This window comes from Xiphophorus hellerii, chromosome 6 (assembly GCF_003331165.1).
Source record: "Xiphophorus hellerii strain 12219 chromosome 6, Xiphophorus_hellerii-4.1, whole genome shotgun sequence".
Lineage (NCBI taxonomy): Eukaryota > Metazoa > Chordata > Actinopteri > Cyprinodontiformes > Poeciliidae > Xiphophorus > Xiphophorus hellerii.
In genome coordinates this window covers 1,227,919-1,243,739 of record NC_045677.1, presented here as the reverse complement: position 1 = coordinate 1,243,739, position 15,821 = coordinate 1,227,919, and the positions used below count along the sequence as shown (strand labels likewise).

Below are 15,821 nucleotides of genomic sequence, written 5' to 3'. Positions count from 1 at the left end.
GTTCAAAGTGATGTCTCCGACAACTCCAGTACCCCTTAACGACCCCAGCTATGGAAAAGGATCATGATTACGGATAAAGCGTCATGATGCTTATGCTTTTTGCTTTGCTATGCTGAACAGCCAGAATTTGTTTTTTTTAGGCCTTCTGCCTCAGCCCATCTTCCCTTCCCTAAAGAACCTTCCCACATCCTGAAGGACTGACTGTTCATCCAGCGAAGGTTCCTGTAGAAGAATCAGAGCGATCCAAGTTTTCTTCGACATTCATCACCTCATGGGGGAAATCAAAACTCCAAGGAGGGGGTGTCAAGAGAAGTGGAGTTTTGATGACTACACTGAGCCCTTTGTGACAACTGAGGATGAGGAATCTGCATCTTCACATCCCAGACGAACCTCTTCTCTTTCCAGGGGATGAGGACGGCGAACTGCAGGAGGGTGATGGACTCCCAGCATGTGAAAGGTCTGACCTCGTGGAGGGGGTGTCAAGAAAACCCGAGCTCATCCCACTTCCCCATGCTGGAGATTTAAGTCTAACAGTAATAATAAATAAAGTTATCTTTAAAATGAATCACTCAAGTGACATCTAGGTCCAACAGTAGACTTAAATGTCAATAAAATCCATCTGGTTGTGTGTGTTTTGTTTTTGTCTCCTGCAAACTTTGCTTTAATTCTACTTCTTTTTTCTATCTAATCATAAGAAATCATAGTCAGACAGAGAGAGTCATGAAACAGGAAGAGCAGGTTTCATGAAAAAAGAGGAAGTAAGTTTCCAGCCTGCAGATTTATAAAAATAGTTTAGACTATTCCTTATTTTAAAGCATGAAAGTTTTAAAGAATGAAATCTAAACATTTTGAGTAATTGGATAAGATTCAAAGTAAAATACTTATATTAATATTGGTTTACTTATAATAATACTTAAACTTACACTTGTGGGTACACTTACAAGAAAAACAAGTAACTGTAACTTTGGTATCAAATAATAAGAATCATGGATTATTCTTGGTTTCTTTTCAGAAAACATCTGTAATAACTCACATTAAGATTATAATAAGAGTAATTAATAAGTTATGGTTATAAAATTATAAATGAATGCTAAATCAGAGAAGCTAAAGAAGTTATAAATGTGATTTTGACATTGAACTTCAAATGGTGTAAAAAGGTGTAACTGCAATTAAAGATCACTGATATGTTGAAGGTAGATGGTAGGTGAAAGGTGAAAGGTTAGGGGAAATAGGGGAACTGACAGGAGAGCAGAGATGACCAACGCCTTATTTGGAAGCAGGTTGTTGAACAACATAAACGTTTCAGAGAAAGGGTTGTGCAGGCAATGGACATAGGAGGTTGAGCAACCCTGAGACATTAGCACCAGCCAATGAAACAAGCACAACATCAGGGCTAGCCAATGCAAACGCACCAAAAGGGTGGATAAACCCTATAAAAGGTGGGTGCAAAAGAGGAACCTTTCGTTGGATCCTCCGGGCAGCTTCGAGCCAAGATCGAGATGGACAAAGAACTCTGCAGCTGAAGAAGAGCCGGGGCCACAGAGCCGAAGACTGTCCTGTGCATGGGGACCAACCGATCAGCCCCGCAACCTGTGGCTTCAAATCGCACTTCTCTCACCATCTGGGTTCAGACCCCAACTTTGTCTGAAGATAATTGCCTTTATCTTCAGACAAAGATGAAGATAAAGGCTAAGGCAAAGACAAAGACCAAGACAAAGAAGAAGAACTGGTGCCTTCCTTCCTGGCAGCACCCAAGTCCTGTGTGACCTCACCATCCATGTGGAGAAGAAGCTCATCAGACCTACAGAGATCCCGGCCTTCATCGATCAACTTCCTCCTACTGCTGCAACACCTTCTTCATCATCAGGCCAGATCTGGGGTTCGAAACGCCAAACTCCGTCCGTCTCTCTCAAAGGTTCCCTTTTTAGTTCTCAGTGTCAGCATTAGGGAAAGAGACTAGATGACTGATTTTACTTATTTGATTATTTCTGCTACTGAATTAAGCTGTACTGACCCTTGCAAAACTGCCTTACTAATAAAATATTTAGCATAAAGAAAATCTAAAAGATGTTGTGGACATTCAATTAATGAGTCACCTCAAAGTTTTTTGATGGTCTTAAAATAGCTAATATCAGCCACTAGGGCTGAAGTGGAACCGATTTTTTTTCCCTTTTTTTCCAGTAATGATTTGTGATAATATTGCTTAATTACCGACTGAATTGCGAAGCGACCGCCTGGTTTGCTAGTACCTTGTGTTTTTCATCATGTAAGTAATTGTTACTTCATAAATATAAGTCATTAGTGCATTTTGCTGGTAGCTTAGTAAGATTAACTTATTTTTGTAAGTCATGGTTAAAAGGATTAAAGAGCATGTGTGACAGAAAAGAGGACACTGTCGTGTTGCGGTGAGCTCCGGGGTTTCTGGGGTGGAAGTGAGTGGGCTGCAACGTCACGGACTTATCTCCTCCCTGCAGTTTTATATTCGGTGACGTAAGGCCCAGAACGTAGTTTAAAAAGCTGGCGAACACCCCGCTGCAACACTGCATCAGGTTCAGCTCACTGGCTGCCCGTTGAGGTTGAGTTCGTCGGAGATTAGTTGGACCTCTCTGTTCGTGGATCAGCTCGTGTAGAAACACCTGCGGAGAGACCGTTTCATGCACAAATTTATCAAACACAGACGCAAGTCTCCCGCCTTCTTTTCATCCCTGGTTTCAGAGAAATTGTAGAAAAACTTGTTTTCACTCCATCAGAGGTAAGACGCAAATATATTTCCTTATTTACAGTCACAATTGTTAGCTACAAGAACTTAGTGGGGGTTTTTTTTACATACAATATCAACAAATGAGACACTGTGACTTTTATTCACATCATATAGGCAAATATCACTTTAGTCTAATAAATAATTTAGACTACAAATTATGCAGAGAGCTTGTGATTGCCTTGAAAATAGATAAATAATAATAATAGCATAGGAAGTTGATAGTTGTTAAATCAGTTTGAAGTTAATGTATATCAGGTTCGTGCTTTACTTGAGCTGTTTTATGAAATTCATAGCAGAACACTCAGTCAGAGCAGTAATGAAAATAACTGCTGTGATTTCCCGTCCCTAGCCGATGGCTGTAATCGCTCAGTGCAGCTGCCTGTGGATGTTGCTTGCGGGAACATGCGTGTTGCTGGTGGCTGGAACAGACTGCGGGACGGAGTGCGCACGTTGTGTGTACAGTCTGCAAGGACAAGTATCTGCTTTCTCAACTCAGGTACTGTAGTAATACATTAATTTGATCTTCTAGGGAGATAGAGAGCGAGAGAGACAATTTGATCACTTAATCACTTCAAACATGACATACACAAGAATGTTTTCATACCTAAGTACAAAGCAATTAATGACTACATTTTATACTGGTTATAGATAGATAGATAGATAGATAGATAGATAGATAGATAGATAGATAGATAGATAGATAGATAGATAGATAGATAGATAGATAGATAGATAGATAGATAGATAGATAGATAGATAGATAGATAGATAGATAGATAGATAGATAGATAGATACTATATTACTCAAAGAAAATTCTGTGGCGGTTCATGTTCAAGTTTTATGGTTATGGTTTCAAAAAAGCAGTTCAGTTTGTTGTTTTTTCAACTATCCTTATTTCCTCATTCTTTCATTCCTTTGTGGCTTATTCTTAAAAATAATTTTTCAACTACGTTATTATTATATAATGTCTGTTGTATGTTTGTGGTAGCAATGTACAATATATTAAACTAATGATACCAGTGAGAAAGTTAAGTTTATTTGTATGAACATTTTAGCAATGAGACAGTTCATAGCATTTCACATAATAAAAACATAATACAATAACTAATCATAAACACCAGACATTACATATTTTCAAATGCCATCGTCAAAATCATCAAGGATAATCATTATAAAATATATTAAATAATATCATAAAAAATTAGTATGTTAATTTTTTCTAAGCTACATTTAGAAAAGACAAAAAAAAATTAGGCACACAAAACTCTATGACATTGTTCTGATACGGAGGCAGGTTTTCGTCTTAGTGGTTTCTCTCTTTTATACTTGAACACTCATCTTTTCTTCTTCTCTTTCTCTTTGCACTTTAGTGCATTGTTTTCATTATTCTCTTCGAAGTTAAAATCTCAGTAAAATACTGAGACGATTTAAAATAAATATCTTCATGAATGAAAAGGAACATTGAGTGTTCACCGTGTCTGTGAGAGGGAGTGAATTACAAACACGGAGTAAAGCTCTCTGCACAATACACAGTAGGTGAGGTTAAAAGGGGATGTTTATATGGAAAAGATTTAGCATTTACATTTTACTCAGTGGGTTGATGATTAAAACAATAAATTAGTGTGCATACTCATTAATTCTAAACACTGGTGAGTGATCTTCCCTTCTGGTGCCTGCTTTTATGTTAGGCATTTCTTTATAAAAAAAACCCCCATTATACTCGCATTTTTAAAGTAAATCAAACCTTTACTTAAAACATGTATTTGTGAATATCCCATATGTCATTGTGTAATCCATTCTGATCATTCTTCATTTGGTTTTGCCCTCCAGATACCTTACCACCCAATCATGTAAGCATGTAGTGTTTTATTTGGAGAATAATTATTTTATATATAATCACATGAATAATGTATGACTTCACTGAACATAGTAGAAATGTCATAAAAAAGTCAGAATCTTTTTACCACCTTGTCCAGGCAGGCTCATTTACCACAGGAAACTCCCACCCACAATTTATTTAGTTATCCTGGATTTACTGCTCTTTTAGTATTCCTTGTATTTTCTATGTGTTTGCCAGCAGAGGGCACTAATTCATTCTCCCTGGATCTCAGGTAGTAGTGATGAGAAATCTGAAGCCAGGCTTTGAGGCGTGTACCTAGTAAAAAGGGAGCGTGTCAGATGAAGCCACACTTTGATGCTTGTCTTGCTAAAAACCACGTGACTGGAAATAAACGGCGCCTCACATTGCATGGGTCACTTGACTGCTTTATTTTTCGTGTCGGTTTTCAAAATAAAAGCTTGGAAAACCTTGCTGCTTCATGGGTTATTGTATTTGGCCGCACATCAGAGGAGAGTATTTGTCTTTAGCAGTGGCTGAAATAACATTGACCAACATATTTGATCTGTATTAAGGATTTTGATGATGGCACTCATCAAAATGTAATGTTTGTTACTGGTTTTCTCAATTGTTGATTGTGATGTATTTTATGACTTTATATTTTAGTATTTTTATTATGTTAATCACTTTGAACTGCTTTGTTGCTGAAATGTTCTACACAAATAAACTTGATTGAAATGGAGCCAGCAAGAAGAAAATCTCTGACATCTGGGAATACTTTGATATGATCATTCACAAGATTCTTAAATAAAAATAATGAACCCCTTCACCTCCAAAATGTTCACCTTGTGGAAATTCCCATCATTATTTTGATCAGTAACGACATATCAGTCTTGCACAACAGAAACAGATTAAAGCTGTTGGAAGAGTAAAATCCTGTCCTGGTGAGTAAAAATGTAAGGGATAAGATCAGAGAGAAAAGTAGAAATCCAAGAAAAAGAGAAGTTTTGAAGAATTTCAGTTTTTCAGGAGGCAAATCACAACTCAAAGAAAACAGCCACTGACAGTCAACATATTCCAGGATTAGTTTGGCTACAAATCATTTTAATAACTAAACAAGATTACAGTTAAAGAGGATTTAATTGACTCTCCTGCTACTGAACAAGAGTTTGACAAAAACTGTGACAATATTGCATTTACTATTTTTTTGAAGAATGTAGATCTGAGTGACAAAACTGCCCTGCAATGCATAAGGAGAGCATTGACTGACTTGCTTTGCAAGTGTGCCCACAGTTTCAGCAGCAGATGTTATGAACCATCGAGTAATGAACCTTTAGGCAAAGCAATGGGCTGGAAGCTTCATTGCTTCACGAGGCTTCATTTGGCCGTCATTATCAGGTAGTATTATGTCCTCATTCAGTTCAATTTTCCTGTTCATTAATTTGGTCTTCATATGCCTACAGCTATGAAAGCTCAGTACGAATCCTGTCAGGGCAATCAAAGCAATTTCTCTGTTGACAGTTTTAAGTCAAATCCAGTCGTACTCTGAGATTTGCTGTCTTGACAAAGTGCAGCAGCTGGGATTTAGTGGTTACAGTTAATGCTCTGGTTGTAACATGGCGTGTCATCGTTACTATGTGGTGTTTGGTTGTAACCTCATGCAAACAACGTTTTTCAGGAAAAATGGCATTATTACTGAATAATGTTTTTAAGGAGCTCTTGGCGTGGCAGTTTGAATGGTAATTGTGCTATCCAGCTGTTGTCTTTGTCCTTTGTTAGTCCTTCTTCCATTATCATTAAGAAGACATTGTCCTGAATGGAAAGTGAGATGTAATTGTAATGCCTGGTTTGTGTTCAAACACATTACATCCTAAGTGGTCTGGTTCACAAGCATTGTCCACAAGCTGGGTGCTGAAGTTGAATGGGACATGGATCTCACAATGTCTCTCTTTTATATTGAAAACATTGGGGCATGGCTCAAAGCCTACAGCTCAAAGCCTATGTCCCTTCCTTTTCCAGTGGAAAAGGGGCATAAATCTATGTGGAAACACTGTTATTGGTGCTGATGTTGTGCACCAATTTTATTTAGTGCTGGAGGGCTCCAGCATTAAATAAATTTTCTACTCTTTTCATACAACGTTGGAGCGGCCCTACATGATGAACTAAATGCACTGCATTCTGCATCTCTCTGATGGATGCAGAAACACAAACGTGGAGATTTAATTTATGTGGCTTTAGTAGCTCTTCCATTTCGTGTCTATTGAGGCTTTAATAAGCGCCACAGAGAATGTTTTGGCTTTCCAGATTTACAGGGCAAGTTTTCGCAGCAACTCTGCCTGACTGTAAGTAAACACAGCATTTGATATGCTGCAGTTTGATGCATTGTGTTGCCGCAAAAAACCAAACCAAAACAAAAAATTGGTGTTTAGCATGACATATGAGGCGAGCACAAAATCTCCTCCAAGGGCTAAACCACTGGCACACTAATGCACCGTCCCACCGAGGAATACGGACATAAACCTTTCTCAAACTGCGATGCAGACACAGAGTCACGAGCTGAGCAGCATGTTTGATATGTAATCCTTTGTTCTCAAAGATATATGATTCTCATTGCATGCTCAACACACACCTCTGAAATCCTGACTGTATGTTATATTTGCGGTTTAAACGCTGTTACTTTTAAACTTGATGCCTACCTTGATTAAGAATTCTCCAAAGAAACACGAGTCCTCACTGGGTGTTTAAAGAAATGCCCATATAGGTGAGAATGTGTGCAGTTTTAGTGAAAGTAGGTGCGCAGAGGCACAAGCAGTGTAATTAGGTTACGCTCCTGGCTTCGTGCCCTGTGCAATGCATCAACTATAAATCCATCTTTCAGGAATTATTCTGCTGTGCCAGTGAAATGCTGAGTGCAGAAAAGATGGTTTTCTGTCCAGCTTATTAAAAAAAAAAATATATATATATATATATATATGTATATATATATATATATATATATATATATATACAGTACAGACCAAAAGTTTGGACACACTTTTTAATTCAATGAGTTTCCTTTATTTTCATGACTATTGACATTGTAGATTCACACTGAAGGCATCAAAACTATGAATAACACATGTGGAAATAAGGAACTAAACAAAAAAGTGTAAAACAACTGAAAATACCCCTTATATTCTAGTTTCTTCAAAGTAGCAACCTTTTGCTGTGATTACTGCTTTGCACACACTCTGCATTTTCTTGATGAGCTTCAAGAGGTAGTCACCTGAAATGGTTTTCACTAGGTGTGCCCTGTCAGGTTAATAAGTGGGATTTCTTGCCTTATAAATAGTCATGAAAATAAAGAAAACCCATTGAATTAGAAGGTGTGTCCAAACTTTTGGTCTGTACTGTATATATATATAAGCGACATTTTTTCTTATTTTTAAATCAAAACAAAAACAAGCAACACTTTGCCCGGCGGGTTGGGCAAGTAAAGCCTTGCAGTCCGCCAGGCTTCTAATATGCTGGGAAAAACCCTGGTGAAAGTTCTAACAGTGTGTTTTCTTTTCTTCCAGACATGCTCTCTTGAGTGTGAAGGTGTGATGGACACCCAGAGACTTCGCATGTGCCAGGACTTTTTAACTGAGAGTGATGACAGTGTTTCTGTGGATGCTGACCCCCTTCAACAGCCAAGCCAGGAAGATGTGGCTTGGCCACATCTTCCTGATGACTGGAAGATGACGACTGAGGAGGCTGTCCGTTCACCTAAACATCAAATTGATAAAAAGTATGGTGGTTTCATGAAACGTTATGGAGGTTTCATGTCTCGTCGTTCATCATCTGCCCAGAGGGCACTGAATAACCTGGAGAACCACAATGAGGAAGAGGACACTCGGCTGGGAATCTTAAAGATCATTGGTACTACAAAAGATCATGACATGGAGGAAAGTAGGGATGAAATGGAGGAGGTGAAGAGGTATGGAGGCTTCAACCACCATATTAAAGGGGATGTGATAAAAGGCAATCTTCTTGAGGCACTTTTGGGTCATGCTCTTAAAAAGCGCTACGGAGGGTTCATGAGGCGGGTGGGAAGGCCTGAATGGCTTGTGGACAATAGCAAGAATGGTAGAGCTCAAAAAACATCTGGGGAAAATGGAAGTGGGCGAAAAAAGAGGTATGGGGGCTTCATGGATTAGGAGCTAAAGTGGTAACCTCTCGTTATGGAAATTTCTTCTATCTTAAGATGAAGACACTGAATCAATAAAGTGACAGAAATGCACATCTTGTCTTTGTGTAGTTTATTGTCACCTCTTCCTACACAGCACTGGTATACAAAAACATTTTGCAACTGCCTACTTTCATATCCTCTTGTATTTACACTGCAGGCACAATTCATACATAGTTCAAAAAATAACCCTCAATCTTTTGTTCTTCAGTAAGTGAGTCAACACTCTCAGAGCACAAAGTTCTTAAAGTTTAAAGTGTGACACCACAACCCCTTCCCCCCCCCCCCTTTTGATTCCACAAGAAATCAGCCTAAAAGAATGGAAAACCTTAAATAAAATCAATAGCAAAATTAAGTAAAACAATATATGTAGATCAAATGTAACAAAAACATGTTTGATTTAGAGGTCATCACAGGCAATTTTTTTGCGAGGAGTTTTCCTCTGGTTGTAGCAAACCATATTCAAGCAAAACTTATGTAAAACATAGGTATGGCAATTGAGCATACAAAAATCATTAACCTGAGACAAATAAATCAACAATTAAACATTTCTGCTCATTGGTGTCTTCAACTCATGTACGTTGCATACAGTAGAAAGTCACTCACCCTGGAGAGGTTCAAGAACATACAAAGTGGGGTAGTATGGAATCCTCAAATTGCTGGTGAAAACTATTTAAGACACAAATAAAACAGGTTTCTTAAAAAAACAATGCACACATTTTAGTAGTCAGCAGATCCAACCACTGACAATGCTGCAACACTGGTGCAAAAGTGTTGAGATCTCTACTGAAAAAGCTTTATCAGTCTCCAGGAAGATGTTCAGAAAAAACATAAGTTCATAACTCACTGTGGTGTGGACATAATTTCCCACATCAGGCACTACTGCCTAAGTTGCAATCAGACCAATCCAAGTACTGTGCTCCAAATGCAGAAATCATTTGGAAGCTGAACATTTGGTATGACTGCGATGAAGATAATCTCCCAGTCACTTCTTGAAAACACATTGTCTGATTTGTCAGGACACACAAAATTCCTGATCTGGAAGCATCAAAAGCATCAACCAGGAAAGACTCACAAAGAGAGAGAGTGGTATTAGAAAGTTTAATTGACAAATGAAAGTCTTTGGCGCTCGGACCCAGGAGGAAGACGTTGCGCTGGTAACTGCTGTCAGAGAGAATGATCCGCTGTGTATGAAGATTAGAAACATCTTCCCTCCTTGGGCCCGGACACTGGTGGTGGAGAGGATGCTGCAGACTGAATGGATATTGAAGAAGTCTTGAGTTGAAGGCGGAGAAGGGGTGGAGGAAGGTTGAAGCTCAGCCAACGAGCGGAAGCAGATGAACAGCTGGACCTTATCAAGGGAGCGATGCTTGATGATTGGAGGAGTAGAATATCACCGATAGGTTGGAATCAAGACGTGTGACGACATCTTTTTTTGAGCAGGTGAGATGAATAGTCTTCCAGTTTGAATTTACGCCTAGGCTTCATGTGTCAGATCATGAGGAAATGAAAATCCCTCTTGTGATTCTAAAAGTCTAATATAATTATGATAATTCAATGTCATTTAAGTTTAAGCAGAAACTCTAAATGTTTTTACCTAAGATCAAAGGAAGCAATTCAGTCACTACTGCAAAAACAGGTTATTAAAATAAAATCCTTTGTGATTTTTCTTTTCTTGACATTGTAACCCTGAGTGGGTTACAATGTCCCACTTAGGGTTGGTAATCAAAGGAACCATTAAAGACAGCACAGACTCACTGTCATTCATATGGCAATGGGGCACAGCATTGTAGCAATTATTGTCACCGTGCTCATTAAAAGAGCATCCCCTTTTGTAAACAGTCCTTCCTGCATCTCCAAATGGCTACCATTACAAGAAAGCTACTTTTACAATCTGAGGTGTATATCTGCAATTTTACAGCTTTGCCATGGTCAGCAGTTACTTCCTTTACTGAAATGTTTTATATATAATCAACCGCATCCATTTCTCCCTCTGAGATAAATTTAATTGTAGAATTACCCAATGCTTCTTCCAATACCCTTTAAAAAACCCCAGTTTTTATTGTTCTAAAATCTTTCAATCAGCCCTAAACTTTGAAGGATGGTATGAACAATAACTCTTCACATCTATTTTCAACATTGATCAACAATTTTAATAGTATTGTTCACAAAATGTGTTCACGTATCACTATAAAATCTATAAAGAATAATTTTACAATCATAAGTGTCAGGATTAATTACTGAAAATATTTTATCTATTTTGAAAATGCTTCAACAATCACAGACATAATTTTTTTTTTTTTTTTACCTTAATAGTTATTTAACTCAATAAAATCTACATGTAAACTTTGAAATTGCTTGCAGTTCAGGGAATTGTCCTCTTTTTTTTTGCTTTTTTGTAGCAGAATATATTTGTTTTTTTGTCATTTATCAACATCATCTTTGTGAGTGGATCCTTCAGAGATCCAGAAATCTTCTTCTGCATGGGGAGCAAAGGTCTACGTCTTTCAGGGTTATTCCTTGATGACTAATACAAATATCTACTTTACTTTGTATTACTTCATTTGGTGTGCAGAACAGATCCCTAAGCATTTTGGAAAATATATTGCATCAAGAGGTTTTAGGAGTAAATTTACATTTTGCACTAGTAAACACAGATATCTACAAATATAGATCCCTGCAAACTTTTTTTTTTTGCGCATTAATAAGTTGTATGGCAGTCTTTATCAAATGCAGCGCAGTCAAAACGTGTCCACTGGACTGCATAGGTCACTGTGCACCAGAAATGATAGAATATACACTTTATATCCTATCATTTAATACATTATTATTACACCACAGACATACACAGCCTCAATCCCACACAGTGATGTCAGTAACACTTTTGACACTTTTGGTGTGGTCGGACCACTTTTTCCAGTAACGAGTAATCTAACGCGTTGCTATTTCAAATCCAGTAGTCAGACTACAGTTACTTATCGAAATCACTTTGCGTTACTGTGCGTTACTATTTTCTTTTGCTATTTAATCGTATTTTCTCTACGCATCTTGTCGAGTGACCGACGTCTCTATGCGACAGAAATGTAAACAATGGAGGGAGATGCGCATTTTGTTGGTGGAAAAACTGGAACTATTTTGAGTTTCTGTCGCCAAGTCCGATTAATATAAGCGGCTTTCGGCGTTTTTTGTTTTTTTTAAGTCGCTTGCAAATTTAATGAGTGGCGGGTTGCGCCTTTTTGGGCTCGTTTTTGCTCATTTGGGCTTGGAAATAAGCAGAGACTCATACTAAATCCCAGAATTTGTCCGTCACTAAGGTAGTTTTAGTCAGGCTCTCCCTGTCCATCATTTCCCGGAAGATCCGTCCCGCTGTGTCTTTGTTAATGTCAAGTTAATATATTACCTCTGAATGACGTCGAGCTTCGCGTTGCGCTCCAGAAAACTGCAAACTGCAATTGAGACTAATTTGAACAGCGCAATAAACGTGAAAACAGCCACGAATAAACGTGTCCGTAGTTGCCAATAATTATAATGGCAACTTAACGCCATTATATTCATTAATATTAAGATAAGCGTCACAAATCTGTGCAGCCATGTGAGTCGTGGAGCTGCAGGAGGAGCTCTGCGCTGCGCTTTGACACCAAACGCAGGGCCGTAACGCAGAACCTGGAGGCTGGGGGGATGTATGGGGGCTTTAAAATCCTTCTTTGAGTTTTTCAGACAACCAGGGCCGTGCAGAGAGCTTTGGAGGGGCAGGGGCTCAAAGTTAAAAAGGGCACATTGAACAATATCTTAAAACACTCTACAACAACATAGCAACAACCCATATTAATCAAGAATTGAATTGGATCCTACTATATCATTGCCATCATGTGGGGACAATGCAAAGCAAATATAGTCCATATTTTCCCCAACAGGTATAAAGTTTCTGTTTCTGCTGCTAACAGTCCTGGAGATCTGAGCTGATCTGAGATTGTAGTTGTTAAACAGAGGAGAGAAGGTCTCTGGTTATGAAGTTATGAAACAAACAAATTTGCCGCCATTTTACTAATTAAGCCCTAATAATATCTATTTAACCTCTAGAACAACTTGGCTGCAGACTGCTTTATACTGTAGATCAAAAAAGCTCAAAGGGGTTAACTCTATATAACTGTTTGATGTTAAACCTCTAAGACCTAGAATTATAAGACTTATCATCTTATGAAGGCAAAGAAAACTCAGTAGCTACTGGTAGGGGCCTCCAGACATTCAGGGGCCCCTAGAAATGGTTTAATTGTACCACAGACCATAGATCTAAACCTGTAGCATCATTTATAGAGAATGACAATGTTATTACATTTTATTTAATGCATTCAACTGAGAAAAAAGCAAACTGTACATTTAGAATTTAATTAGGAAGTTTACTTTGTAAAAGTTTAAAGAATCATCTTGATAGTTTGATTGTTGTGTTACCATGGCTACAATATGGTGTAATCTTTGTGTTTGAGTTGGGTTTGTTCACAAATACATCACAGCAAATAACCAATAATCAGTGATTGATTTTAAACTCATGACAAAGGGTTTCAGGGGGGCGGGAGGTTCTGTCTAAGGCCCCATATTACCTTGGGCCGGCTCTGCATGAACAGCCGCTGCGATGAGCATCTCTGGAATCTACCTGGAATTTATCTGGAATCCCTATTAAATTGTGGCATGTTTGCTTTTTGCTGCGGTTCTAATTATTGCTGCAGTATTTTCTGAACTCTAAATGGGCCGAATCTTCCTTTAACACTTGAAGTTCTGTAATAACTTCTATTTACAGCCGTGAACCTCCAGCCCAGATCCTGTTAGCATCGGCTTTAACCCGCCTGGTAGAAACGTTAAATAGAAGCAGAGCGAACAGTCAGCAGGTGGTACCAGGTGGTACCGGGGCTTTGAGGTGCGTCGCGACTCGTGGTGACAGTCGCAGTACCGTGTCTTATATCAGGATGTCTGATATAAAGACAGATATTCTTTCTATCTGTCGGTGGACCGACTCAGACTGCCTGTAGCGAACCGGGCTTTTAGCAGAATGATTAAGTTAAAGTCAGAAGTTTTCTCTGCAGCCGAAACATTTCTGTGTTTAGAGGCGAGGCGGGTTTTGTCCCGCTATTGCGAGGACAATTATGAAAATATAAATAGAAACAGTTTTTCTTATCTCAACATCAGACCTACTTTTTTATTCACAAACCAGTGTATGAAAAATATTCTTGCCCATAATTTGATAGTTAGAGGACACAGATCCCCCTCCTCCTCACCATGGACCCGGAGTCTGAACAACATGGAGGCTCTGAGAGTCATTATTATACTGAGGGCAGCCAGACTAGTTTATTTTTACTAAATTATTATATTTAGCTAAATATTATTGCTGAGAGGCACAAACAGGCCTTCTGACACACAGATTAAAAAATTTAAAATAAAAAATTGAAAAAAAACAAAACTCAAAAGGGCACTAGGGGCATCAAGGATAAAAGAGGCAGGGGCTCAAGCCCCCTTCCCGCCCCCTCCCCCCTCTGAACGTGCCTGCAGACAACAGTGGAAAACACAAATTAATCACGTTTTTTATTTGTACTGTTGTAACCATTAAACAATCTCCTCTTCAGTTCAACCTTATAAATGGAGACACATTGTTGATGTTACCATTATAAAATAGCTTACAATTAAGTATTGGCAAAGATCAATGTAATTTTCACAGGAGGCGGAGCGTTGTTAGCAGCTGCTGAAAGTAACTAAAAAAGTTACTTTCAATGTAACTTAGTTACTTTAAAAATCAAGTAGTCACTTGATTTATTTGATTGTAGTTACTTTTTCAAGGAGTAATCAGTAATCCGATTAAAGTTACTTTTTCAAAGTAACTATGCCATCACTGAGCCCACATAATATTGCTACTAACATACTTTATTTAGCACAGATTAATAAAAAGAGTGTTATTAAACTGAAATATTTTGAAGTATAGGGACTGTGGTTGGGAAATTGTTATAAATTAACATCTGCTGATCATGTTATATTAAATACTTGTGAACTCTCACCAAAAGAACCTGAAAGGCTTTGGGGGAATTTTTCTGCCATAATCCAAGCACACATGTTCAGTCTGAAAGCAGGACTTCATGTCTTTCTTCTCAAAATGTGTAATGATTGCACTCAAAACTTCTCCTCGTGCTCACACTTCTGCTCGGAGCTGTGTGGACTTGTTTCAACCATTTAACAATACAAACTGGATTCATTGGAAAGAATGAAAGAAAATAAAAACATAATTTTTACGAGCAGAATTACTTGACTTTGCAGGCAGAGAAATATTTCCTATTTAGCTAAATTGGCCTGAAGTAACCACTGATTGTTATTTTCTTAGCCTAGTTAACGTTTTCATACTGTGTTTTCTAATGAGAGAGAGAGCTGAGGAGAAACCGCTGTTAGAGGGGAAGTTCATTAAAGACCAGGGGATTTTGTGAGGAAAGGTCAGTCAGGATCAGAGCTGGAGCTGCTGCTCTTCAGTCTCTATTTCTCTGTTTGCCCCGTCCATCCATCCATCTATCCATTTTCTTATATCCTTGTCCCTAGTGGGGTCAGGAGGTGCTGGTGCCTATCTCCAGCTAACGTTCCGGGCGAGAGGCAGGGTACACCATGACAGGTTGCCAGTCTGTCGCAGGGCAACACAGAAACAGACAGGACACACAACCATACACAAACACACTCACACCTAGGGAGAATTTAGAAAGACCAATTAAGACAGTCATGTTTTTTGGACTGTGGGAGGAAGCCGGGCTACCTTGAGATAACCCACCATGCACAGAGAGAACATGCAAACTCCGTGCAGAAAGACCCCGGGCTGGGAATCGAACCCAGGACCTTCTTGCTGCAAGGAAACAGTGCTACCAACTGCCCCACTGTGCAGCCCTAGGTTTTTAGGTTTTAGAATTGCAATTAAAAGCTTATTCAATTCACACTTTTTACGTATTTCTGTAACATTTTCTTTTAGGCCACATCTTGCCCAGCTTGCAGAAGA

The 15,821-nt window shown here is 38.6% G+C and overlaps 1 protein-coding gene across 1 annotated transcript; it reads left to right on the top strand.

Moving 5' to 3' along the window:
- Window positions 1-2,504: 2,504 nt before the first annotated feature.
- On the top strand, window positions 2,505-8,860 carry LOC116721393 (proenkephalin-A). Its single transcript, XM_032565091.1, has 3 exons — window positions 2,505-2,752; window positions 3,111-3,257; window positions 8,157-8,860. Exons 2-3 carry the CDS (start codon window positions 3,114-3,116, stop codon window positions 8,775-8,777), a joined length of 765 nt encoding a protein of 254 aa, XP_032420982.1. The 5' UTR covers window positions 2,505-2,752; window positions 3,111-3,113; the 3' UTR covers window positions 8,778-8,860.
- Window positions 8,861-15,821: the final 6,961 nt, after the last annotated feature.